Source organism: Cheilinus undulatus, linkage group 4 (genome assembly GCF_018320785.1).
Source record: "Cheilinus undulatus linkage group 4, ASM1832078v1, whole genome shotgun sequence".
NCBI lineage: Eukaryota > Metazoa > Chordata > Actinopteri > Labriformes > Labridae > Cheilinus > Cheilinus undulatus.
The window spans coordinates 11,934,505-11,959,985 of NC_054868.1; the positions used below are offsets into that span (position 1 = coordinate 11,934,505).

The 25,481-nt window shown below is 38.1% G+C and overlaps 1 protein-coding gene across 1 annotated transcript in view; it reads left to right on the forward strand.

Moving 5' to 3' along the window:
- LOC121507924 (FERM and PDZ domain-containing protein 1) overlaps positions 1 to 25,481 on the forward strand; it is a 77,138-nt gene that overhangs the window by 41,767 nt on the left and 9,890 nt on the right. The window contains exons 5-13 of the mRNA XM_041784323.1: positions 2,220 to 2,322; positions 2,432 to 2,477; positions 5,295 to 5,399; positions 15,679 to 15,774; positions 16,087 to 16,212; positions 16,916 to 17,035; positions 22,489 to 22,625; positions 22,804 to 23,023; positions 23,120 to 23,302. Of these exons, the coding sequence (XP_041640257.1) occupies positions 2,220 to 2,322; positions 2,432 to 2,477; positions 5,295 to 5,399; positions 15,679 to 15,774; positions 16,087 to 16,212; positions 16,916 to 17,035; positions 22,489 to 22,625; positions 22,804 to 23,023; positions 23,120 to 23,302 (1,136 nt within the window). The remainder of the gene's footprint in view (positions 1 to 2,219; positions 2,323 to 2,431; positions 2,478 to 5,294; positions 5,400 to 15,678; positions 15,775 to 16,086; positions 16,213 to 16,915; positions 17,036 to 22,488; positions 22,626 to 22,803; positions 23,024 to 23,119; positions 23,303 to 25,481) is intronic.

Here is a 25,481-nt window from a genome sequence, read left to right on the forward strand (position 1 = left end):
TAAGTCCACCTTTTTTATCAAATTTGCAGGGGTAATTTGTACACACTCAATGTTAATGAAAACACTGACTCTGTCTAATCGCAGTAAATTTAGGTTGTTAGTGTAATTAGCTAACAACCCTTCTTCAGTTTCAAACCAGTACAATTAAGAAGTCTTCTGAGAGGTACCAAGGACAACTGGAGCAGTAGTGTGGAGTTCAAATGGAGACATACAGACACACAGACATGCCAGCAGTTATGGTAGAAAGATACATATTATTTGACTTATTAAACCTAACCTCACCTGTCTTATGTCCCTTGCTGTTGTTTTTTATACAACAAAAATATTATGGTTTCACTTAACTCTCAGCCTGTTGTATTTGCAAGAATGTCTTTTTGTTTTTAATCTGCATAAAATACAGGCACAGCAGTTTCTGTAATGAACTGATGAGTGGGGATTAAACAGCATTACTCACACTCAATAAGCAGCTGCCTGAAGCCGTCATTATCAGCTACATTGCTCTGCTTGAGTCCTTATAAATAAAGCACCAATTGCTGATGTGAGATTCTGATCTCATTAGGAAGCTGAGGGAAATTTCCACTTTACAGCATCATTCAGTGCTGGTTGTGTCAACACAAACTGGCCTTGCCTGGCTATTATTGCTAACTGCAAATTAGGCAACTGTTTTGTTGTCTGTAGATGAAGATTTCATATTGCATGGCTCATATCCAACCCCAGTCTTCCTAGTATATGTAGAAACCTGAAATATTTCAGTATTTTTTTCCACCGGGTAGTGGATAGATTTTATCATCCACAGGTGTGTGTTACATGATGTAGTTTAACATCCACTTAGCTGCAGTGTCGGGCATGTGTATTTTAAAACTGCTGTTACAGCATTTGCAGGTGTGTTGATTCTGTAACATTTATATTGATGTATCAGCAAGGAGCATGTGACGATATGTTGGCATTTTGATACTGGCAAAAACAGGGACTTCCAAGTGTGCATGGGTTTGTTTAATAAACCTTTCTTCTGTAAATACCAGAACACAAGCACATCAGTTTAGGTGGCATCATACCAGTTGGCATTTCGGTCTACTGAACAACATGTACACTTACTCGCTCAGTGACACATGCTGCTAATAAATGTCCACATCTTCTGTCATTAACACTCACTCTGAAAATATTCTGCACACTCACACAGAACAAATTAAAGCAGGAAGTCTGATAAACTACTGGCATTTTCGCGGGCAAAATACGTCAGGAGTGGCACTTCATAGACTATCAAATAAGTTGCAAACTTTGACATAGCGTTACTTATTTGCACTCACAGACATTCGTTTCCACACACACTCATTACACATCTGTTCAGTTATGTTTATTCATAGTTTCACCACAGTTTAACACTTTGCTCACCAGTAAATACAAGAACACAAGCACATCAGCTTTAGCGTGGCATAATACCAGCGGGCATCTGAACAATGCATGCGCACCTGTGCGTCAGCAAGACCACCCAGCTGCCCCAAACAATGCCTGTGTAATCTTTACTCGTTTTTACCACAAATAATCCTGCTAAAACTCTACTTGTGTTTTGTGCATGAATATATCAGGTTGGAGCTGAACTACGTAATTTACAAATTAATATAAAGATAAAATATATCAAAGGGGGTGTTCCTTGAGTCTATTTAAATGCACAAAAGTGTCCATTAACATGCTTCACATTCCTATGAGTCCTACACTTGTGAATTATCAATGCAGCTGGAGAAGTTGTTGCAAACAACTTTTGTCATTTCTAGTCTGCTTAACCGATCTTAATTTCTTAAATATCACGTACCATACATGGTGGCTTAACCCCATAAGAACATCTCTTTGTCACTTCTGAGGCAAATCCTGTGATAAGGAAGACTTTGCTGTTGATGTTAGGCACAACACAAATTTCTATCAAATGCTGGCGAGTGGAGGGTAAGATGTTACACGCTTTTGGATCCTAAAGGATGAAGAAAAATATACAGCTGAGTTATGTGAGACCAGTAGTGATTTTAAAGCTGTAGTACTGTTTATCCTCCTGTTGTTGGACAGGTTTGCTCATTTGCATAGCTTAATAAAAAAAAGATGCGTGTGTGAGATGAAAGGATATTACCAGAATAAAAGCTGCTGGCTGTCGGTACAGCCGCTGCAGAATAAATTCAGGCAAATGAAAACACCCTCAGGCATGACAACACAAGGACATTTTGTGTTTCCAGGTGGCCCTGCAGATGGTCGGCTTGTCCCCGGCGACCAGCTTGTGAAGATCAATAACGTTGCTGCTGATGACCTGACCCCTGAGCAAGCTGCTGAAATAATCAGGTCTACACTGACAGCTGCAAACACACAAAGACGCACATACAAACATGCATACAGTAATAGTGTGTAATACCCCAAACACTTAGAATAACCTTTCAATTTGTCTTTTCAGGGAGTGTCAAGATTCATTGACAATGACTGTCCTCAGAACAATGCTGGTAAGTTCTCTGTGACCACACACACTCTACAAAAACACTTGTTTTTACCTCAAACTTTACACTCTTTTCAACTGTATTTGGTATATGCGTTTACTGGTTACTCAGGACATACAGACACGTGTGACTACTCGTGATTGCATATTATGGATGTAGTTAGCCGATACACATGGGATAAACGCTGTTGTCCACAAAGCCATTAATCAGCATGTCAATGAGTCTTCAGGTCGAGCCTTATTGCTAACAAGCTTCCTGTCGCCAAGGTCTCACCACTACATCAGTGATTACAGCCTCTGAATTCCACCCCCCACAGATAAACACATATTCTTAGATGATCAGTTGTTATGGAGCTAAATCTGCGCAGGTGACATATGTGTTTGCACTGAAGTGGAGTAGATCTGTGAATTGATGGCTCCACTCCGTGTTTCTCATCATCAGCTCTGCTGATGTTGGCACCTTTACTGTCTAATTTATCACCTACAGGTCTTCCAAGAAATTATTAATGAGCTTTTAAGGCAATTCTCAGAAAACATTCATCCTTGTCATGTTTGTTGGTGCTCGCAAAACATCAACAGACCTCTACATCGACGCAAGTCTGTTTTTTTTTAATCAGCATTAAAATCAGTCATTGATGTTGGAGAGGGAGGGAATCATTTCTGTGGTAGTTTCATTCTACCTACCTTTTATAAGTAACAAAAGCAAAAGTGTGCTGATATTTGTTATTTAGCAACTGTACATCACCTACCCACAAGCACTTCATTAGGTATATCTGTTCAACGACTCATTGAAGCTAATATCTAGTCAGCCAATCACATGGCAGCAGCAAACTATGGATGTGGCCAAGATTGTTGCCTGAAGTTCAAATTGAGCATCAGAATGGGAATGAAAGGTGATTTAAGTGACATTTTAAAAATGCCGTGGTTGTTGGTGCCAGACGGGCTGGTCTGAGTGAGCTGCAGTTTTCTGCCTTGTAGATGGCAGATGTCAGAGGAGACTGATCACCAGACCAGACTGATTCACTGATTGATAGAAAGCCAACAAAAATTCAGATAACCACTTGTTACAATGGAAGTGTGCAGAAGAGCATCTCTGAATGCATAACACATCGAACTTTGGAGTAGATGAGCTTCAGCAGCAGAAGACAACAACAGCTACGATGAAATGTTGCCTGGTTGGACATAAGTGGATTACTGCTGGGATATTTGAATGTTAAGGTCTGAATTTGGAGTAGACAGCATGAGAGCCTGACAGACTACCAAAGACTGTGGAACATACAATAGGTGTGTCTCACTTCTTTTGTTATATGGCTTGGGTCTTTGGTGTGAGTCATTTCCTTGAGTCTTAGTACTGCCCACCAGAGACTAATGGAGAGACCGAGGAATCGACGCAGAAGACTGAAGCCATAAGACCGACGATTAACGGTTCATGGGACGTCCTTCCCTCTGCAGCGTCACTTGAAGCAACGTCAGTTTATGATGACGGTGCTGGCTGATCATCAATCAGCTGTTAGGAGGCATAAACAGCTGTGTCTGCATAATTTGTACTGTTTTTATTCTAAATAAATATCCACATTGACAGTGTTTGGTCTCAGTGTGGAATTAAAAAAAAAAACCTGCATGAAGAGAAACTGCAGTAAACATCAGAAGTTTTAAAGGTTCAATAACTGTTGAGCTGGGATTTTTAAAAAGTGTTTGAAATAAGCATTTAGAGTGAAATACTGAGAATATATTTAATAAAATCAGTAATAAAGAGTGAATCAGTATGGAGTTTTCTGATTCATCTTCAAACATAAAACATGTTAAAAGCTCATGAAATCAACAGAATCAGATATAAATCTTCACTTTCCCACCAAACACTGACATCATTTAGATGTTTTTTTTCTACATTCGGTCCATCATAACCCTGAATTTAGATGTTTATATTCTCTTGAGAGTCTGTTGAGTCCATTTATCGTCTGTAATAAACTCTGTTTCTCCTCCATTATTTATCTCTGCTGGTGCTGAGAAGTTTCACTGACATCCACCATGTAGCAGCATCCAATCAGAGAGTGATATCCAATAAGGGGGCGTGCCTCTGAGTAAAAAGAGTTCCAGGAAGCCTGCTCTCATGTGTCTTTGCTCATCTGTCTTCAAATCTCAGTCCTTGGTCTTATGCTTGGGTCTTAAAACTGAGCTTTAGCACGGTCTTTAAGATGGTGGATCAGAAACTACTTTCGGTTCGAGCGAAATCTGTAGGACCGAGGACCGATCTATAAGAGACTTGGGATCCGGCTAATTTCACTTTAAACACATTTCTTCCCCATTTGATGCTTGGTTTGAACTTCGGCAGACTGTCTTGACCATGTTTATATGACTAATACACTTGTCCCTGCCATGCAATTGATAGATATTTGTGTTAATAAGTATCACAGATGTATCTAATAATATGGCTAGTAAGTGTAATTATTAATGGAGAAGGGGCAGCTCAATGATATAATTAAATTAAATGAATAATGATTTGAAAAGTCATGTTTCACTAAAGGAAGCCTAGTGTTTTGTTACTTTTAGTGATGTTTATTCTGAATCTTTAAAAACGTGTATGTTCCTGTTGTATACAGCTCTGCAGTAGATCACATTATTGTCATTCTGCTTACAATGTATATAATTTGGTATGTCTTGAACAAAGTTTAGCCTCATTCCAATACATGAACAAAAATTCTTGTATCCTTTTCCTCCTCTCATATGTACCACTCCACTGGGCTCCACTGCAAACACAGCAGCAGTGCTGATTAGATTTATAAAATACTCTGACAGCCTTATTTATGGTTTGTATTCCTCACAGGGACCAAAGTCATCATTCATCACACCAGAGAAAAGGGCCAAGCTCAGGTCCAACCCAGTCAAAGTTCACTTTGCAGAGGAAGTGGAAGTCAATGGACACTCTCAGGTGAGTGAACGGATCATTTACATGCATTTATTCTAAAACCTTATAACTAACTCAAGAGCTCTAAACCACACATCCTACTCTTATCTAGCTCTTATCACATTCAATCTTGACTCATTCCTAAACCATGTATCATGTGTTTTGTTTTTGGCGGGGTATCAAAGCTTCTTTCATTCCAATGACCGATGGCAGATTATTGTCCATCACTCCATGTTCTGTCTGTCAATGCATACATAGCTGTCTTTATAACCTACACACATATCTGGGGCCTTTGCAGGTAAAGCTATTATCAATAAACATTCTTGATTTCATTCTAGGAAATAAAGTATATTTTCTTAAACTAAAAATACATAGGTGGGACAGGCTGTACTCATTTTCGTTGATGCAGGATAAAGGGTCCTGTTGAGACAGCTGTTACTTATTCCATTAGAAATTATACAAATAGGTTCTTTGTAGATGACATCACACATAGTAGTCATATAAAAATTCTTAATTTTTAAGCTACTTTTTTGTCCTGAAAGTAGTGAAATATTTAGGCAAAAAAAAAAGAGAAAAGGCAGCCCACAGGAATTAAATAAGCCTCCCTCTACAGCCTGGGCATGCAGTGGCTTACATGCCCATGTATGGTCCGTTTCCACAATATAGTCCAGTTTGGTTCATTACAGTTTGTCTTGGTTAAGCTCATTAAACTCTGATCTGTTTCTTCAGCTGATCCATCCAGCCTTGCTTGTTGTGATGGGAAATCTGCCCCTTTTAAGAGACCCAGATCATTTGCTTCAGCTTAGTGGCTGGTTGTTAGGCTCCTAAACGTCTCATCATCTGGTACCAATTTGTTTTTTTAAATGTGGATTAAATTAGGACAAAAGATGGAGGAGAGGAACTGCACTAAACAGGAGCTAGCTGCCACAGCAAACATACACCACTTTCCACATTATTAAAGGGGCTCTATGCAAGATTTAGAAAAATATCAGTGTAGCGACACCGTCGGCCATTAGGCGAAATACAACAACATTGTGTTGCTCATCCACGACGGCACGCTCCTTGCTCATGAACGAGCCTCCGGTTTATCAGCTGATACACACGCAGACCAAGGTGATTTACCGGCATCGTGTAAACAGAGGAGGTTAGTGAAGTAATACTTAAAAGTTCCACGAACTAAAAGTGAATATGAATAAAGTATATTTGAACCTCTAGTGCAGACACAGCACAAAATTAAATATTGGTTCATATGAGGCGATTAAAAAAGGATGATATTTTCGCGACCATTTCTATGAATGAACAACTTCGTTACTTAGTGCAGCATTGGCCTAATTTATTGCCTTTTTACGTGTGTAATGTTTAATGTGTATTGAATGGGACGCGTTTTAGAGCAGAAGCAAAAGGGCAAACATTGCTTAGCTCTGATAATGGTGCCTCGACCACAGATATCAGATAGCTGACATTATGTGTTGAAGATATTTTATGAAATAAGTATCAAAAAATAAACTCAGTAAGTTGAGTTCAGTGCCAGGAAGCAAGTAAAAGGTGCAATATTTTCCGGAAAAAACTAAATGAGCAACGTGACATTCTCGTTGTTCTGATAGCATCTTTGTAAGCAAGCTAACGTGAAGTGGCATATGGTTTATACAACATAAAACACTACATTGTATTTCATGGTCCGAAGTGATGCCTTACCTTTTCAACAGAAAGAGCCATCTCTGGATTGGTATTTATACCGAGCACCAAGCGAAGCTCCCTCCATTTCTCAAATGCTCCACCGATATTTGTCCTCGATGTCCCCCTGCGTCAGTCCCACTCTCCTTTAGCTTGACGGGCTTCAGCAAATATCTATCTTAACTATCTTAACTATGTAACTATCTTAGTTTTTTTTATGTTTTCATGGAGTTTGTGTGGGTGTTTGGGCTGAGGTAGCTGGTCATTTACCCGCTGAAGCAGCCTTCTCCTTTCAGCACGCCGTTGTCAGGTATAAACAGAGCAAGGGGGTGTGCGCATTACGTAGTACCCGACGTCACTTCTGTTGAGATTTCGCGGAAAATTCTGCCTGAAATCTTCACAGAAAAATGACTCCACAGGCTTATACAGGCAAACAAGGAAGACATAAAGAGCCTCATTCTTCACATCGGGATAAAGTGCGCACCATTATATACTCAAAAGTGGGACGTTTTAAAGCAAAAATCTTACATGGAGCCCCTTTAAGCAAATGACATTTTTCTCTTATTTTACTAAATATTAATGCAAATGACAGTCAGAGTATTTTTCAAGTCATCAGCCGATAGAGCATAATTCAGATGTTTTTGGACAAACTTCATAATGATAACCGTTATTTTTTTTTATATAAAAACCTCAAAATGCACTGTTCCACATTATTAAGCACGACATAGTTTTAAAACATTTTATAGGTTGTAAAGAACTGAAAATGGTCATGTGTTGAATGTGCAGCATTAGGAGGTCATATTTCCTGAAATCAAAAGCTATTTCAATTAAAAACTTCTTAACAGTTCCATGTTAACATAGGAGCCCTTCTTTGATATCACCTTCACTGTTCTTGCATCCATTGAACTTGCGAGTTTTTGGAGAGTTTCTGCTTGAATTTCTTTGCAGGATGTCAGAATATCCTCCCAGAGCTGCAGTTTTGATGTGCACTGTCTCCCACCCTCATAGATCTTTAGGTTGAGGATGCTCCAAAGGTTCTCAACAGGGTTGAGGTCAGGGGAGGATGGGGGCCACACCATGAGTTTCTCTCCTTTTATGCCCATAGCAGCCAATGACACAGAGGTATTCTTTGCAGCATGAGATGGTGCATTTTCATGCATGAAGTAAATTTTGCTACAGAAGGAACTGCTCTTCTTTTTTTACCATGGCAGAAAGTGGTCAGTCAGAAACTCTGTATACTTTGCCGAGGTCATTTTCACACCTTCAGGGACCCTAAAGGGGCCTACCAGCTCTCTCCTCATAAATCCGGCCCAAAACATGACTCCACCACCTCCTTGCTGATGTCACAGCCTTGTTGGGACATGGTGACCATCCCTCCTACTTCCTCACCCCCAACAAACATTCAGGATCATGTGATTGCAAACACCCTATAAAAGAGTTATATCATTGTTGTCACCACCTGGAGCCTGCATAGTAGGAGGCTAGATCTGCAGAATGTCTGTACGATCAATACTGCCATCAATAATGACATTATAGTTGTTTTGATCTTATCTGGTGCTTAACTTAATCCCACCTACTTATGTCACCTACTTCTATTAATCCTTTCTAGGAACTATTTCTTTGAATTTAACCCATATTTACTCAATAACTTATGATACAGTTGATGTTTTTGTATTTTGCTTATATTTACTGCTTTTTGTCTTATTTCTTTGTACTGTAATGTTAGCGCAACATCTCATCAGAATTTTCGTTGGTATTTAAAAATCCATCTTATCTTATCTTATATCTTGGGTGTTTGAGCTTGTAGACCATTGTGCACATTGTGTTCAGGAACAGCAACTTTGAGGCACATTTTGACAGGCTGTAAGACAAGTCTGTAACAAGATGGGTTCACATGGCAGCATCACCATGTTTGTCTAAGTTTAGCCGAGGAAACTGAAAGCAGAAGACGATAGTTAAATTCAGAGTGTAATCAGGAAGTAAGTACAACAGTTTGTTTGTCCATGAGGAAGAGAAATTCAAAGGAGGAAGAATTAAAGGCAAACAACAGTCAGGCCATTTAAAGGTTGCTAACAAGTCGGAGATACAGGTTGATTTGGGAGGGAAACTTGTGTCACTTGGGATAGTTTCCACTAACCTGAAGCCTCACATAGTGCCATGGTCTGATATTCAGAGGGTGATTTATTTACATAGAACTGATGGTTCCCAGGGAGGATTCTGCAGAGTATCCGTGGAAGCATTTGGAATAAAAAAGGTTGGACATGCAGAGGTTAGAGGTAGGAGGTAAACAACAAGGATGGAAAGTTAGGGTTTGTCCAGAAGAAGTGGTTATGAAGTAAAATCAGCAGGGATACAGTTTGTTAACAACAGTTAAGGAGATGTCAGACAAAGCAGTTCAAACCAGTGGATTTGGATTTGGCCAGTTGGGGGCCAAAATAAAGGTCCCTCATGAAACAGAGAGAGTAGGAGGAGGTAGAGCAACAACCTGATCAAGGCACCTCACCTTTGCCCTCATTTATCAAATGCATGGATCGCCACATCAATCTGGTTGCAAACAGGATAAGCTAAAATCCCATGCCAGGATTCAGCTCATTAACACACGTTATTCGAGTCAGGGTGGACTTGTTGCCCAGCGTAGATGTAGCAGTGTTAGATTAGATACGGGGTTTAAAATGTATTTAACATTACACTCCACCTCTAACAATCCCTGTAGGCCACATTGCTCTTATAAATGATGTTAAGCAGCCAAGCTTTCAGATGATTTATTTGTTGTTTGTTATATTTAATGAATGAGGCTTTCTTTATCGATTTACTTTAAAGATCGGAGAGGCCGCCTTCCATAATTATAGAAGTTCCAGTGTGCGTAGTAACAACAGTGCAGAAGATATTTTTGGATATTAAAGCAGAAAGCTTTAAACTGTACTTACTTGAGACAACAGATGAAACTCTCTTGAGGAAACGGAAAAGAAATATTTTTAGACACAGAAAAGGAGTTTTTACTCCTTTACTGTATGAACCTGTACTGTTTGTAACAGCAGACCATTAAAGAAGGCTCATTTACAATGGAGGATAATCAATAAGCATGTCTGGAGATTTTAATAATATGATCTGATGATATTTATTGCATGTAATTGCGCATGGACAGATGGTGGGAGGCTTTGAGACAGGCACAGAACCTTATCCAGTGATTTTTTAATATTATTTTCTTATGTTTTGGAAGAACGTTTTCAAATGAGAAATAGATATTATATCACAGTATACTTAAAATGACTTCTACATGTCGTTTTTTTAATCTCTGTTAAAGTCTACAACACGGAGCACAAAGTTTTATTGCTGGTACATCATTGTCTGCCCTCCACCACCTGTAATAGTTTGATTATTAATGCCTGAAACTGAGGAATTCCGGTAACACTGTTCTCAGTATGAGACAATTTCAGGAATGGCCTAGCTGGCCTCCTTCTGTCTTTTAAAGGCCCTGGCCTGCTTTTTGTACACTGTAAAAATGAATGATTAACAATTATCAAAACTGGTTACTGTCATTTATGTCCACTTAACATAATGAGTTATGAAATTTCTACTTGATATCATGACTTATTACCTCAAGGTTGTTAGTCAGTTTAGTGAAATGGAAATTTCAATTTATCAACAAAACTTTTCAACGTGAGTTTCAAAATGAAAACCAGGTCTCTCAGAAACTGATCATGGCCCCTGCTGTGGCAGCAGTATATTTTAACATGAATAAATACTGTCTCATTTGAACACATTTGGTCTTTGAAATTAAGGTTCTTATTTACCCTGGGTTTTAGGCTTTTCTCATCTGTCATCTCCCAGAATTGTATTTGAAGGAGAACAGAACACAATACACAGCAAAAAACTGGTGTTGAAATCTCAGTGTTAACTTTTCAGAGTTGATTTTGACTTTTAAAGTTTAATTTTAACTCCACATTCTGAGTGGACCAAGCTTCAGTGTTGGAGTTATTTGACAGGGTTGATCCATTCAACTCTGTAGACAGTCAGTTGATCTAAATCCACTGCCAGTGTACATCTGAGGGTTGGAGTTTTCCCAAAATGCCTTTGGGCTGAGTGTTAAGATGTGTTTCAGATATTTTTACATATATTTTTATTTGTTTTTATGTGTGTGGATGTTACGCAGTGATCACTGTTGGGATTTCTTTGTTTTAATTTTGTGTTTTACACTTCTGCACCATGACTGAAGTTGTCCACTTACTTGGTCACCTCCTGCCTGTGGAAGAGGTTCTGTTTAAATCCAACTCAAAACAACTTGTTTAAGTGTTTTTCATAAATCTACTTGGTCTTCATTCACTGTCATTTTCCCTTTTTTTCTGTCACATAATTTTTTCTCTATCACAAGACACCTTTGTCTTTTGGCAAGGATTTTTTTTCACGTGTTTAATGGGAGGTGGGAAAAACATATGTTTCTTGGACAAGACAAAGTTTTCTTGAATGTAATATAGATATTATATTGACATTTTATTGATATTATATTAATATTGAAAGTAATATAGTAGGTTTTTGTTACTCAGAGTATCAAATTCTAAAAAAATATCCAGTAATAAAACAACTGGTATAACTGAAGTTTGTGAGTTGAAATGCAGTATAATTTCAACTTTCTTTGACAAGAGAAAGCAAGTTTTCTTCAGTGTAATGTAGTTAGTTGTTTCAACTCTGAATATCAAGTTCAATAAATAAAGGTTGCTAATTTAGTGACTTACATATTTTACCTTCCTGAGTGGAAATAATGCTTTCCTTGAAGTTTAGTTTACTCATGTTTTTAAGGCAGCAATTTAACTTACATTTATAAGTTGAACCACCCTGATCATTTTTACAGTAATTGATCATAAGGGCTTACCACTTTTCTTTGATCAGTATGTACATAATTGGGATTATGTTATATATGCTGTATTCAGAAATGCAAACATTAAATATTCAAATGTCAGCTGGAGTCCAACTGTCTACAACAGTGGTGTCCAAACTATGGCCTGGGGCCAAATGTAGCCCGTGGCCCATTTTTGATCGGCCCCCCAAAAATTCTTTTAATCAAATTAAATATGGCCCTTAATAGAGCATAAAGCTTGTGCTACATGCTTTTATTCTTCTTAGTTTCAAAACAAGGCAGTGCTGCCATGCTAATACTATAAACAAGCATTTTAACAAGGATTTGTAGCGGTTTTTTCTGGACTAAATTGAGACGAAACTATAAATAGTAAAAATATTCATAAACAAATATGAAGATATCTTGATTTATAATACTCCAAAGGATTACAGCAGCAAATAGCAGCACCAATGATGTTCCAGGGGCAGGGCCAGTGGTAGCCAGCGCTGACTTAGGCCCCCTGACATCTGATTGGCCTCCCCAAAAACTTAAAGTGATTGGCCATTTGCTTTGCCACTCATCAACTAGCCATTTAAGCAGACTCAGTCACTGAACATATCTTAACCAACGTTTGATTGGTTTAATTAACTTTAATGTCAAGGTGAGATATATAAAAGTTGCCCCACCATCCTTATAAATTTCTGTATGTAACCCCCAATGGAAGAAGTTTGGGCACCCCTGGCCTACAAAAATGCTACTAGCTGCAGCAGGGATTTCTTTTTGGACATGGTGTTTATCCTGTTTGATTCCTGATTATTCCCACTTTTAAGGCTGAGAAACAATATTTTTTTCTTGTTCTCTGACCTGGAAAAAAAAAAAAAAAACTGAGAGGCATAGTAGGATGGGTCATACTCAGCAGTTCTCTGGCAGGACATCATAGCTGTCACACTGTAAGACGAAACAAACTTAAACATGTTGTTTTGAGTTGGAGTTTAACAGAATATTTACAGAAGGAAAGTGGAGTTTAACTTATAAAAGTCAAGTTAACCTAAATTAATGAGTAAAGATTATTAGAAAATCTATTTCCTATACTTAAAAACTTTGGTGCTTTCGGTTTTAACTAAAATTTAAAGCATTTAACTTGTTCAGTTTTACAGTATGTTGCTACTTTTTATAATCTTGCTTCCTTTGTCATAATTTTATAATGATCCTTATTACCTGTAGTACTGCAGCAGAAGTGGATGGTCAGTGTGCAAACACAAAAACCCATTTTTAAGTGTACCAAATGTGCATGTGCAGTCCACACCAGATGCTGTTTATCCTTTGCTGAATGTGTCACTAAAATAATGTTGGGCATAATTAAGAATATACCCATTCTGCAGGTACCACGGCACAACTGCTTGCAGGCTTCTCATAAAGCCTCCTAGCTTTTGATTGGTCCAGTTTTTGTTCATGGCAGATATTGCTAAAAGAAAATTAAGTTTGTCTTAATCAGATGCATCTCTTCAAACTGCTGAGTGATCCTTCATAATTGCCCAGTATGATTCCATGCAGTGTGCACTTTTCCTCTTATATACCTGACCCTGGTAGGTTCCCATCCTGCCAGCGGATGTGAAATTAGCTGCGTGAGGAATCCACTGAGGCCGAAGTGCCCATTACTGATCACAGAGAAAACACTGATCGATGCCTCCTTCATCCTCCAGTCCTAATGTATGTGATTACAGCATGATAAGCATAAGATTAAAGAGCGCGATATAGATGGAGGGAGATAGGTAAGCGTAAAGGTGTGTGTTAGGCATTGTTTAATGGGAAAGGAACTTGAACTTCAACATATATTACAGACGATATTGTTACATTACATCGGTGTCAATGTAGAACAACATTTTTAAGAAGGCCAGAGGATCAGCTAGGATACTGGTGGAAAACATGACTCAACACAGTGAGCAGGCTGTGCAGACAGGAACAGACCAGAGGATATGGTACAAGCTGAAAATAAGATAGGGCTAACCTCTCTCTTTCCTTTCTTAGTATGTTGGAAAGTATATGGCTGTTTGTTTTGGTTCATTTGGATTTCCAACTGTTAGAAATGTTGCCTACAAATGTGAAATCACATTAATTATTTGGTTGCAAAGAAGAAATGCTTGCTATATTTAAAATCCTTTCTTAAAACCGAATCATTGTTATAAAATGCATTTCCATCACCATGTTTGATAAAAATTTCCAATTGTGCATGATGAAATTGCTAAATGTCATAAAGTTAGTCCCATTCTGTTTTAATCTGTACACCAACATTTCCACCTAAGCCAAAGTGCAATGGAAACAGACTTGATGAATAAATAATGGCATACATTAGGCATGTGACTAGACACTGAGAGATGAAAAATTACTGCAGACAGAAACATCAGATGTGTGTGGAGCTGGAAGCAGACTGGAACCTTCCTCGCATTTACACAAGGAAAACAGCAATGCCATTTTCCCATCATGTTGTCTACATCTTTGTGATGTTTTAGGCTTCTGAAGCAGTGATATCAAACTGAATAATTAACCCATCAAGTCCTTAAAAGTATTTCATGTGGGCGTGTAGTATTTCAAATTTTCCATGTGACACTCTGGAAACATTTTTCCCCTCAGCATTTACATACAAAACGGATTTCATTACTTAGTGCTTTTTAACACCACTAAGCAGTCATGTTGGAATACATGATATGGTTAGCCAATTTTGCTTCTATCATCTATAATTTAAAGTGTTACGATTTCATTTAGCAGAAGCTTTTGTCTCGAGTGTCTGAAAGTAAGTACACTGCAAGCAAGGATCCAAATAGAGGAGGCCAAGAAACAGCTCCAAGTTCAATCAATCCCTAGTTCAGACAGGTGGGAGTTAGTGCTCTCACAATATGTAGTACAGTAACAGATAATTTTATAACATTTGATACATAAAATATTATGTATCCTAGACTTTCCCTGCACAATGCCAATATTATTATATCATTAAAATAGATTGATAAACAGCAAACACATCAAGTTTAATCAATATTACAACAAAGTGTTGGTTTTCATGGAAGAGCTGTGTCTCTAGCTTTTGTTAAAAGGAACCCTGCATGATCAGATGTTCATCTTGTGGGATAGATGTTTGTATCTCTCATTTGTATATTGAATTAAAAACTCCGTAGATATCTACATTCTGGTTAATTTGAGTTTATAAACTCACCAGGAGGCCGCCATGTTTTGGTCAGCACTAGCACTGTGACATCTCTTAGCACCAGCGCTCCTCACTGTTCCTATGCAGTAACTGCTATTTCAGACTGGCAGACTGGTGTTAGGGCTGCATCTCAGAGGCGCTGCACGTCTCACGTACGCAGGATTTTAAGAATTTTGGTGTCATCTATTTTTTTCCTTTTTTTTTTTTTTTTGTTTGGCACAATTCATTTTTGAGGATCTGGTCTTTTGAGTAATTAAAAACATGTTTTCAGCTGCCACTGGGACAAATATTCATCAGTTATATTTTAACCAAAATACATTTTCATTAACATATGGTTTTGTACAGTTTTTTCCAGGGAACTTTCCCGTTCATGCTATTTTTAAGTGCTGTTTTCATATACTTTACTGCTGCTTGACAATCTTTAACAAAAATTTCTGCCAAATTCATCAACCACAGGTTCACACCATTCTCCCTGCATACAGTGTGTCACATCTCCCTCTCATGCTGTTTCAATCCAGTTTAACCAGATGGTTTATAGGATGCTTACAGTCGTTCTGACACTTCCCATGACCTCTGACTCCATGTTTGATTGACAGGGCAACTCGCTGCTCTTCCTGCCTAACGTCCTGAAGGTGTATCTGGAGAATGGGCAGACCAAGGCCTTTAAATTTGAACCCAACACCACAGTCAAGGTATGCAATCAATTGTAATCATGTGGTTAGTATGCACTACAGGAAAGACATGGCATTGTAGTGAATACTGGAGAATGTATGGAGATATTTTTCAATTCTAATGAAGCATGAACTAACATTAATGTTGTGTTTGTGTGAAATTTCACACAATTTTATGTCACTGAAGAACAGTATTGCTGCTTTTATTGAACTTTGGATATTAGCATAACTGTAAAACCAAGAGAAGACTGTACTGACCTTGTAGCTTATTCTAAGAGTTTCAGTTGATGTGATATGCTCCCTCCCTAAGAAGTACTTTTATATATACATCAGGACATTGTGATGACCCTGAAGGAAAAGCTTTCTCTGAGCCGGATCGAACACTTCTCCCTGGTGCTGGAGCAGCAGCACAGCATCACCAAACTACTGCTGCTCCATGATGAGGAGAGGATACAGCAGGTACACACAGACACAAACATGATATTTTTATAAGATATTTTACGACGTGGTTCATACAGTGCTTAACAAATTTATCAGACCACCTGTCTCAGAGACCATCCAGCATCATGAAGTTCTTTAATGCGGACTCTTTCATTTTCAGTGAGCTCTCCATGTTTTACCATTTTAAACAGGAATGAGGAATTTCAAACTGAATTCACCTTTTTATACCCAAATTTGAGCCGGCTCACTGGGCTTCTCAGAGAAGTCAGAAATGAATCAAGCATAACATTCAACCACTACAACTCATTTTTCTGTTCAGTAATGCAACTAAATAACTATAATTTGACATATTATTCAAGAAATAATAATGTGCTTTACTGTTTTTTCAGTTTTTTTTGTAAATCAGTAAATCTGAAATTAATGCATAACAATAATAATTATATTTTAGCATTAAAAATATCATTTGGGTTAAAGAGCTTCTACATATTGGTGTATTAACCATTGCAGAAACATAAAAAATGGTTTTGTTTTTACCAATGCTGTTAATTTATGGCAGCTGTGGCATAAACCTTACTTTGGGTGGTGGTCTAATAAATTTGTTAAGCACTGTACTTATCCAACATACAGCTGTGTTTAGAAGTGGGTTAAATCTGCATGTAACTAAAGCTTTCACCTTCATCTAAATGTTTTTAAAGAGTTATGTGTGTTTATAAATGTTCAGGTGGTCCAGAAGAAAGAGGCCCATGACTACAGATGTCTGTTCCGAGTCTGTTTCCTGCCCAAATTCCTCCAGACTCTGCTGCAGGAGGATCCAACTGCTTTTGAATACCTCTACCTGCAGGTACAATGATGAACATCTCACTCATAGAAAAAAAAAACTGCTTCATTTAACTTTTCACGTCTTATTACTTAGGATTTTTTTTCATTATATTTGTCTTTTTTTGGTATTTTCTTTCTTGAAATATGATGTAATAAGCTGCTTTGCTGTTATTGTTAACTTCAAAGCAACATTGTTATAATTGGGCAATACATCAAAATCTTTGAAACTACTTCTGCTTCAAAGTAATGAAAAAAGGGAAATTATCATGTTAAATGATAATTTTTTTTAAGAGTTGTCAAACACCATTTTTTAACAGTTCATTGTGATAAATCAAAGTTTTAATCACTTTTAAAACTGAACTGCATTTCTCAACACAATTGTCCATGTTGTGCATGTGGCTGTCAAGTGTTCTTTCCAGTGTCTTGAACTGTGAATCAAATGAATGTAAAGTGATGTCTTGATTTGAGAATTTTATGGCTACGACTACTTGATTTATTGTTTAAGGATGCGCTGCACTGCTGTGTGCTCTTAAAGTGTGGCTCAGAGGTAGGAAGCAGCTTTAAATTGAATATTTGGTAACACTTTACTTGAAGTTTAATTCATAAGACTGACATTATGCTGTCATAATCATGACATGATACCTATCATTAACATGAATAGGGCTTCATGAATGTTGCCATTAAATGTCATTAAGTGTCATTCGCTAAATTATGACACCTTTACCGCAAATGTCAAGTTATCATGACAGTGCCTTCCGAAAAGATGTCAACTTTGCGGTAAAGGTGTCAATATTTCCATTTGTTTTGATTATTGTTATTAGGGATGTTGCGGGATCAAAATCTCACAACCTCATGGTACGATAATACCTCAAGTTCACAGTACGATATTTATCAGAAAAACAACAACAAATGAAGACTTGGGAAAAAGTGATATCAGCATTTATTTAACAATTGTACTTTCAGTATTACAATATGTGAACAGTGCCGATTTTGTGAAGCCTCTTTTTCTTTCTCTCCCATTGTGGCTACAGAAGAGAAAAGAAATAGGGGAATTTTCTTCCAGTAACTACTTCTTTGAAAAGGTCATGGAATACTTTAATTGTAAAACTAGTGCGTTACATTACTTGTAGCAACAAAAACATAATCCACGTACTCTAATGGATTACTCTGTAACATTACCCCTAACACTGTTGCCAAGTGGCTCCTTATGTTACTCGTATTCCCCTTCAACTGCCTTCACCACAGTCTGGCAGTGTCTACATTTAGTTTTTTTGTTTGTCCATCACTTTTTCTCCTTTCTCATTTCTTGACACTGGGAAACCAAAATGCTTCTGTAATGGAGCCTCCACAATTTAGTTCTCCCTTGCCACTCATGGCATCCACCATTTTTTTTACGCTGTTATATCAAGCCAGCGAGTGGAGCGCAAGGCATGATGGGTACGCAAGGGTCGAAGTTAACTGTTCTGGTCGAAGTTGTCTGCTCCTAAAAAAATGACACTTTTGACCCTGAAGACCTATCGTCTGAAACATCACATGTCACTGCAAAAAGCAAAATTCAAAATACTGTTACATGTCTAATTGTTGTAGAACAAGAAGTATGCAGTAGAGCATGTACAAAATGACTCACTGAAGTCCAACTGGCTAATGTGACAGCATTAGACCTTTTCAGGAGTTCTAGTTTACTGTTTAAGTGACCTCGTTAAGGTTAACAATAAGCTGAGACTTTTACTAAGACAATGTTCTGGTTTTGATTTTACTTTGTACTGTCTCAATCAAATGTTTTTATTTCCTTTTATGATAAAAAAGAAAAAAAAAAGAAAAACTTCCTTGTCTTATTTTTAAAGACAGTAAGACACTTCTCATAGATGGAAAGTTGCAAGAGCAGCTTAACCACAGAAACAAAGGAACTAGCTTTGGGTGGAAAATGAAATGAAATGAAAATAGCTGAAGGGAACAGCAAAAAGATGAAATGTTTGATATCACAAGGTGCAGGTTACTTTTGATGTGTCCTCTGAGCTGTCTGCAAGTATTTTAAAGTGAAATGAGACATTCAAAGAAGCTCTGATGCCATTAATTTTCTTCACTGTAAGAGGAAGGAAGACCGAACATTTAGTCCTGCCCAACTAATGCCCTGCTACAGCAGCCTGAGTATGGTTTGCCGGAAGGACGGAATTAATGTGATTGCAAAGACTGAATGCATTACTTTAAGACCTTAATTAAATGTGGTTAACGCATTAATGCTGACAACCCTACATGCTACATTTTTACGTTTTTACAATGATGCGCTTTTTATATATCTCAGTATAAATTCAGCATTTTTTGATTGTAATGTAAGGGCGACTGTGGATCAGTAGGTAGAGTCGATTAGCTTGCAACTGGAAGGTCATGGGTTCGATCCCCAGCTCCTGCAGTCATGAAGACACTTAACCCCAGTTTGCTCCCACAACTTTGTCGATGGCGTGTAAATGTGTATGCAACCATTTGAATGGGATTAGCTAAAAACTGATGGCAAACTTTCCATAGCAACCTCTGCCATCAGTTTTTAGCTAATGTGGAGTGCCTAGAGTGAAAGGGTGTGAATGGATAGGTGTGGCCTACAGTGTAGTAGTTGAGTAGTCAGACGACTTGAAAAGCGCTATGCAAGCTCAAGTACATTTATCAATGCGCTGCTTTTTCTCTTTTCATGAACACAGCAAAAATAGATGAAATGGAGTTTAGTTTTCCAGCTACCCAGTTTCCTAGTTGTTTAACTATGAAAAATGTATTTTTTTTAAATTCTGTCTTTCAAGAATAAGAATTAAATAAAAGTAGGTTTTAAGAAAAGATTTAAAGGGGTCACAGATTCCACTGACCCAATTTCCTCTGGCAGCTCTCTCAGGGTTTTCAGCTTTAAGTATAAATGCTCTGTAATCCTGAATCCTCAGGTGTGTCTAAAGACCTCTGCCTGAAGATCTCAGGCTGCATACTGGCTCTTCTGGTCACATATGTACAGATGAGGATGAAATTATAAGCCCCCCTATGAAAATGTCATGTTTGTTTTTAGGTTTATCCTTTGTGCTGTAAACAGAGCAAGGATTTTTTAACACAGCTTTTTTCAAACATTCCAGTTCTACTTTGGATGCTTGTATTATTTTAGTTTGCACACAGAAACAAAATTATTTCACAAAAAAAAAAACCCAGGGTCAAATTTTTAGCCCCTCTGTCAGTTATGTCTCCTTTTTTCTGGATAGCAGCCTTGAGTCGTTTGTTTTAGGTTTCAACAAGTCTCAGACACGTCTCCAGAGGAATCCCAGCCTATTCTTCTCTGGTGAATCTCTCAAGCTCCTTCAGATTTGACAGTCTTCTTGCATGGACCTTGGTCTTCTGTTCACCCCACAGGTTCAATGGAAGTCAAGTCAGAGCTTTGTGCAGGCCACTCAATAACGTTCCTCTGGGGGTAGTTCTTGTGTCGTTATTGTGTTGCAAGACAAAGCAACGACTCAGTTTCTGCTGACTGCATGGCGTTTTCTTTCAAAATCTTTACATATCCTTCTTCCTTTGTGATTTTTCCACCTTTACAAGAAGTATCCCCACAGCATAACACTCCCACCGTGGTGTTTTACTATTGGGACAGTGTTCTTTAGCTTATACGCTTCTCCCTTCTTTCTCCGAAGATAAGTAATGTCTGTACAGCCAAATAGCTCCAGTTTGGTCTCATCTGACCAAAAAACATGCTTCCAGTCTGCATAATCTTTCTTCAGGTTGTTCTTAGCATACTTCTGTCTGGCTTGAAGGTCTCTTCTGCAAGGCCTTCACTAGAGTCTTGGTAGTTGGTCTGGGGTCTTACATCTCTTACTAGATTTCTTTCTAGGGTCTCTGAAATCTTTATCTTCCGACCTCTGCATGGCTTGTTCTGTATTGTGTAGCTCTCATTGATAACTTGATCATACCTCTCACTCCAGTTCTTGACACTTGGAAATGCCGTGATAACTTTGTAGATCCTTCTCCTGCTTTGTTAGCAGGAGCAATTCTTTTTCTCAGGTCTAAACTGATTTCTTTTGGTTTTGCAGTGATACTTTCTCAAGAGACAAGGTTTAAAATCCTTACTGAAGTTTTATACTGTGTGTAAATTGGAAGATAAGCCTCAGTTTTAACTTGGTTTTACGAGTTTTGAAAATTAAAAAAAGTTAAAGCAGATCATTGCACAGCAGTGGTTCGTGCTATGGCTCAACAAAAATGCCAGTTCTAAAGGGGGCTAATAATTTAAACCCTGGTAGTTTTCTTAAATTTTGTGAAATAATTTTGTTTCCGTTCGCAAAGCAAAATAATTTTAGCATCCAAAATAAAACTAGGGTGTTTGGAAAAGCTGTGTTAAAAATGCTTTGCTCTAACCTTAAAAGCCCTTAGAAGGATCTTCTTCTTTTTTTTTTTTTTAATCAAACTGTTATCCATTTCAAAGAGGCTTTAATGGGCATGGCCTGATTTAACTTGTTCTGCTTCATTAGAATATCTAGATAATGTATGCAGAAACCATGTAAATGCAGCATCACTGTTCACCAGGCTGTGCCATGTAACTGGTGTCAATTGAGCCATGATGAGGGAGTTCACAATATTGATGTTGATCCTTATAAATAAAATATAATTTTGTGCAGATCTACTAGCAATATCATCAGAAGAGGCGTCCTAAAAAAGGTTACTCTTCTGAGGGGATTCTGAATCTGAAATAAATTAAGGAGCAAAGATTCGTAGCACCTCTAAAAATAAATACTGTAAGAGATGACACATTTCACCTTTATGCAACAAAGCAGACTGTAGCTCAGCCTGTTTTGAAGTGTTCAGTCTTAACATCAAAACTTACCCAGGTTTCACTCCTGCATTGTTGTTTCTTGGTTGAGAAAGGAAAATGGGGATTTTTGTTACATAACAAGCCAGATTTCATCTATAAATACACCATGTAAGGGAGTTAATAGAGGCTAGGCTTTGTGGAAATCTTTTAGCTCCCAATTATAATGAAAAGCAACTTACTTATAATTAGTACTGATGTTTTTCCTCAGTTAAAAGACAATATAGTACAGAATATCAAGAAATGTCCTGTAATGTATACAAAATATCTTAAAGGTTTGGTTTTTCAGTGATGTTAGGATTGTTTTTATTGTAAATTTTCTTTACATTAAAACAGACATCCTCTAAAAACATTCAGTAAAATCACACAAAATGGAAAAGAGAAATTTAAAAAGCACATGTCTGTATATTCTAAAAACCTCCCAGAGCTTCCAGTTGACAGCAAATATTTGCAAAGCAGGCTGAACATCTTCAAAAAAAATATGTACACTTGGATGGGGATCAGCCAGAATCATTATCAGAATCAGAACCTGACAAGGCAAAGTTTGCACTGATTATAAACAGAAACATAGAAGCATTGCAGCAGTCATATTCTTTAAATAGTATCTGAAACTATTTACACTGTGTACTGTCTGTCTGTTGTGTGCATTTTAGGGGGTGAATGATGTGCTGCAGGAGCGCTTTGCAATAGAGATGAGGTGTAACACCGCCTTGAGACTTGCTGCTCTTCACATCCAGGAAAGACTGGCGAGCTGCGGACAGTCACCGAAGACCAACTTGAAAATTATCACGTGGGACACACACACAATTAAATGATATTGTATTTTATCAACGCAATTGAAATTGCCAGTAAATGCTACAGAGCAAAATTAATGTTGACTTGTAGGACAACTAGAAATAGCTTTCTTCCAATCTTATCCACACCAGAAGACCCTCTAAATTCACCTTTCTGTGTCTTTGTTTCTGCAGGAAGACGTGGGGCATAGAAAACTTTGTGTCATCCACATTATTAAGGAACATGCGAGAAAAGGATCTGAGGAAAGCTATCGGCTACCACATGAAGAAGAGCCAATCACTGCACGATCCCAAACAGAAGGGACTGTCTGTCAATCAGGCGCGCCTCAACTACCTGGAGGAGCTGAGTGATCTAAAGTCATTTGGAGGGAAATCCTTCAGTGCCACCATGATGGTGGGTATTTTGATAGCTGTGTGTCTTGTATTATGTCTGTTAACTTGGTTGAATGAAGTTTTGGTCTTTTCTCTTCTTTGCTGTCTCTGTTTTCAGCTCCAGGACAGGGAGTCAATGGTGACCTTGTTGGTTGGAGCTCGCTACGGTGTGAGTCAGATTGTTAATCACAAACTGAGCATCCTGTCAAACCTCACTGAGTTTACCAGCATCACACGCATCGAGCTGCTGCCGGAGTCAGACAAGGTCAGCCTGGTCAAAATCTACATGCAGGACATCAAGGTGAGCACATATCACACCTTACATACAGCAAGACAAAACTACTGTGTATTGAATCAGTTCTACAAAACGTGGTTATATTTATTTGAAATTAGTGATATTTGTGCAGCCTTTCTGAATTCAGCCTGTCTTATGATTTTAAGAAAGAGATCCTAAATGCATCATGGGTCTTTAATATGTCTTAAGATCTTTAACTCATCTCTTTAGAAATTTAAATCATGCAAAAACTACAGACCAGGGATCAAAAGAGCAAATTACTTTGAGGACTTTCATCGTTAAAAAAATTATTGGAAAATCTTGGTTTATGTTTCCTCTGTAATGTTATTAAAATAAAGAATAATTATGTTGTTTTGCTTCAGAGTAGTATAGTGTATTAAGACCCCTTTCACTTTTTTCAATTTTATTATGCTGCAGCCTGATGCTGCAAATTTTTAAATTCATTATTTCTCTCACTAATCTGCACTCAGTACCCCATGATGATAAAGTCAGAACAGAATGTGTGAGCATTTTGAAGTTTATTAAAAAGAAAAACTGAAATATCACACTGGCATAAGTATTTAGACCTTTACTCAGTACTGAGTTGGCAGCAATTACAGCCTTGAGTCCTTATGAATATGACGCAACAAACTTTCACACCTGGATTGAGACATTTTCTGCCATTTTTCTTCACAAATCCTCTAAAAACTCTGTCAGGTTGGATGGGGACCGCCAATAGACAGCAATTTTCAGGTATCTCCAGAAGTAGGATAGGATTCAAGTCAGGGCTCTGGCTCAGTGACTATAGGACGTTCACTGAGTTGTTCCTAAGCCACTCCTGTGTTGTCTTGGGTGTGTGCTTAGGGTCGTTGTTATGTCTGAAAATGAACCTGCTCAGTCTGAGGTCCTGAGCTGGGAACTGGTTTTTCCCCTCAACCATGACCAGTCTTCAGTCCCTGCTGCTAAAAAACACCCCCACGGCATGATGCTGCCACCACCATGCTTCACTGTTGGGATGGTATTGGGCAGGCGATGAGCAGTGCTTGGTTATCTCCAGAAATAACATTTAGAAATGAGGCCAAACAGTTTAGTCTTGATTTCATCAGATCAGAGATTCTTGTTCCTCACCGTCTGAGAGTCCTTCAGGTGCTTTTTTGCAAACTCCAAGTGGGCATTAATATGTTTTGCACTGAGGAGAGACTTCTGTCTAGCGTCTCTGCCATAAAGCCCAGATCAGTGGAGGGCTGCAGCAATGGCTGTCCTTCAGGAACTTTGTCCCATCTCCACACAGGATTTCTGGAGCTTAGGTAGAGTGACCATCAGGTTCTTGGTCACCTCCTCTCCCCCATTTGCTCAGTTTGGCTGGATGACCAGCTCTTGGAAGAGTCCTGGTTATGCCAGACTTCTTCCATTTGAGAATTATGGAGGCCACGGTACTTGTATGAACCTTTAGTGCAGCAGAACGTTTTTTGTAGCCTTCCCCAGAACTGTGCCTTGCACAGTCTCTGATCTCTGCAGACAGTTCATTTGACCTCATGGCTTGGTTTTTGCTCCAATATGCATTGTCAGCCATGAGGCCTTCTAAAGAGAGGTGTGTGTCTTTCCAAATCATGTCCAGTAAGTTAAATTTACCAGAAGTGGACTTCAGTCAAGGTTTAGAAACATCTCATTAAAGATTGATGGAAGGAATCTGAGCTTAGGGGTACTGAGTACAGATTAATGAGAGAAAAAATGAATTCAAAGGATTGTAGCATCAGGCTGCATAACAAAACTGAAAAAAGTGGAGGTCTGAAAAAATTCAAGTGCATTGTATATTTGCTTATTGCATAAAATGAGATTATGTAAAAAAAAAAAAACAACAGTGGAAGCCCATGGCTATCTCAACTGTTCTATAAAGTTAAATATTTAAAAATTTTAAAATAAGGGTCGTGGAAAACTGAATGAATTGAATGCAAAATTCTATCTATTGAAAATGTATTAACACAGACAAATGAAAAAATATTTTATGCCATAACAAATTAAGTGATTGGCAAAGCCCTTATGAGATACGATAAGAATACCCATGGGATCGGCAGGTACAGCTGACAGAAGGATTGAGGTTAAGGGCCAAAGAAAGCTGCTAATTAGCATTCACCTTAGTGTAACCTACTATTAAAGCAGTACTTTTAGAGCAAGTCTTTTCCTTTTCAAAGGACATCAACTGCTT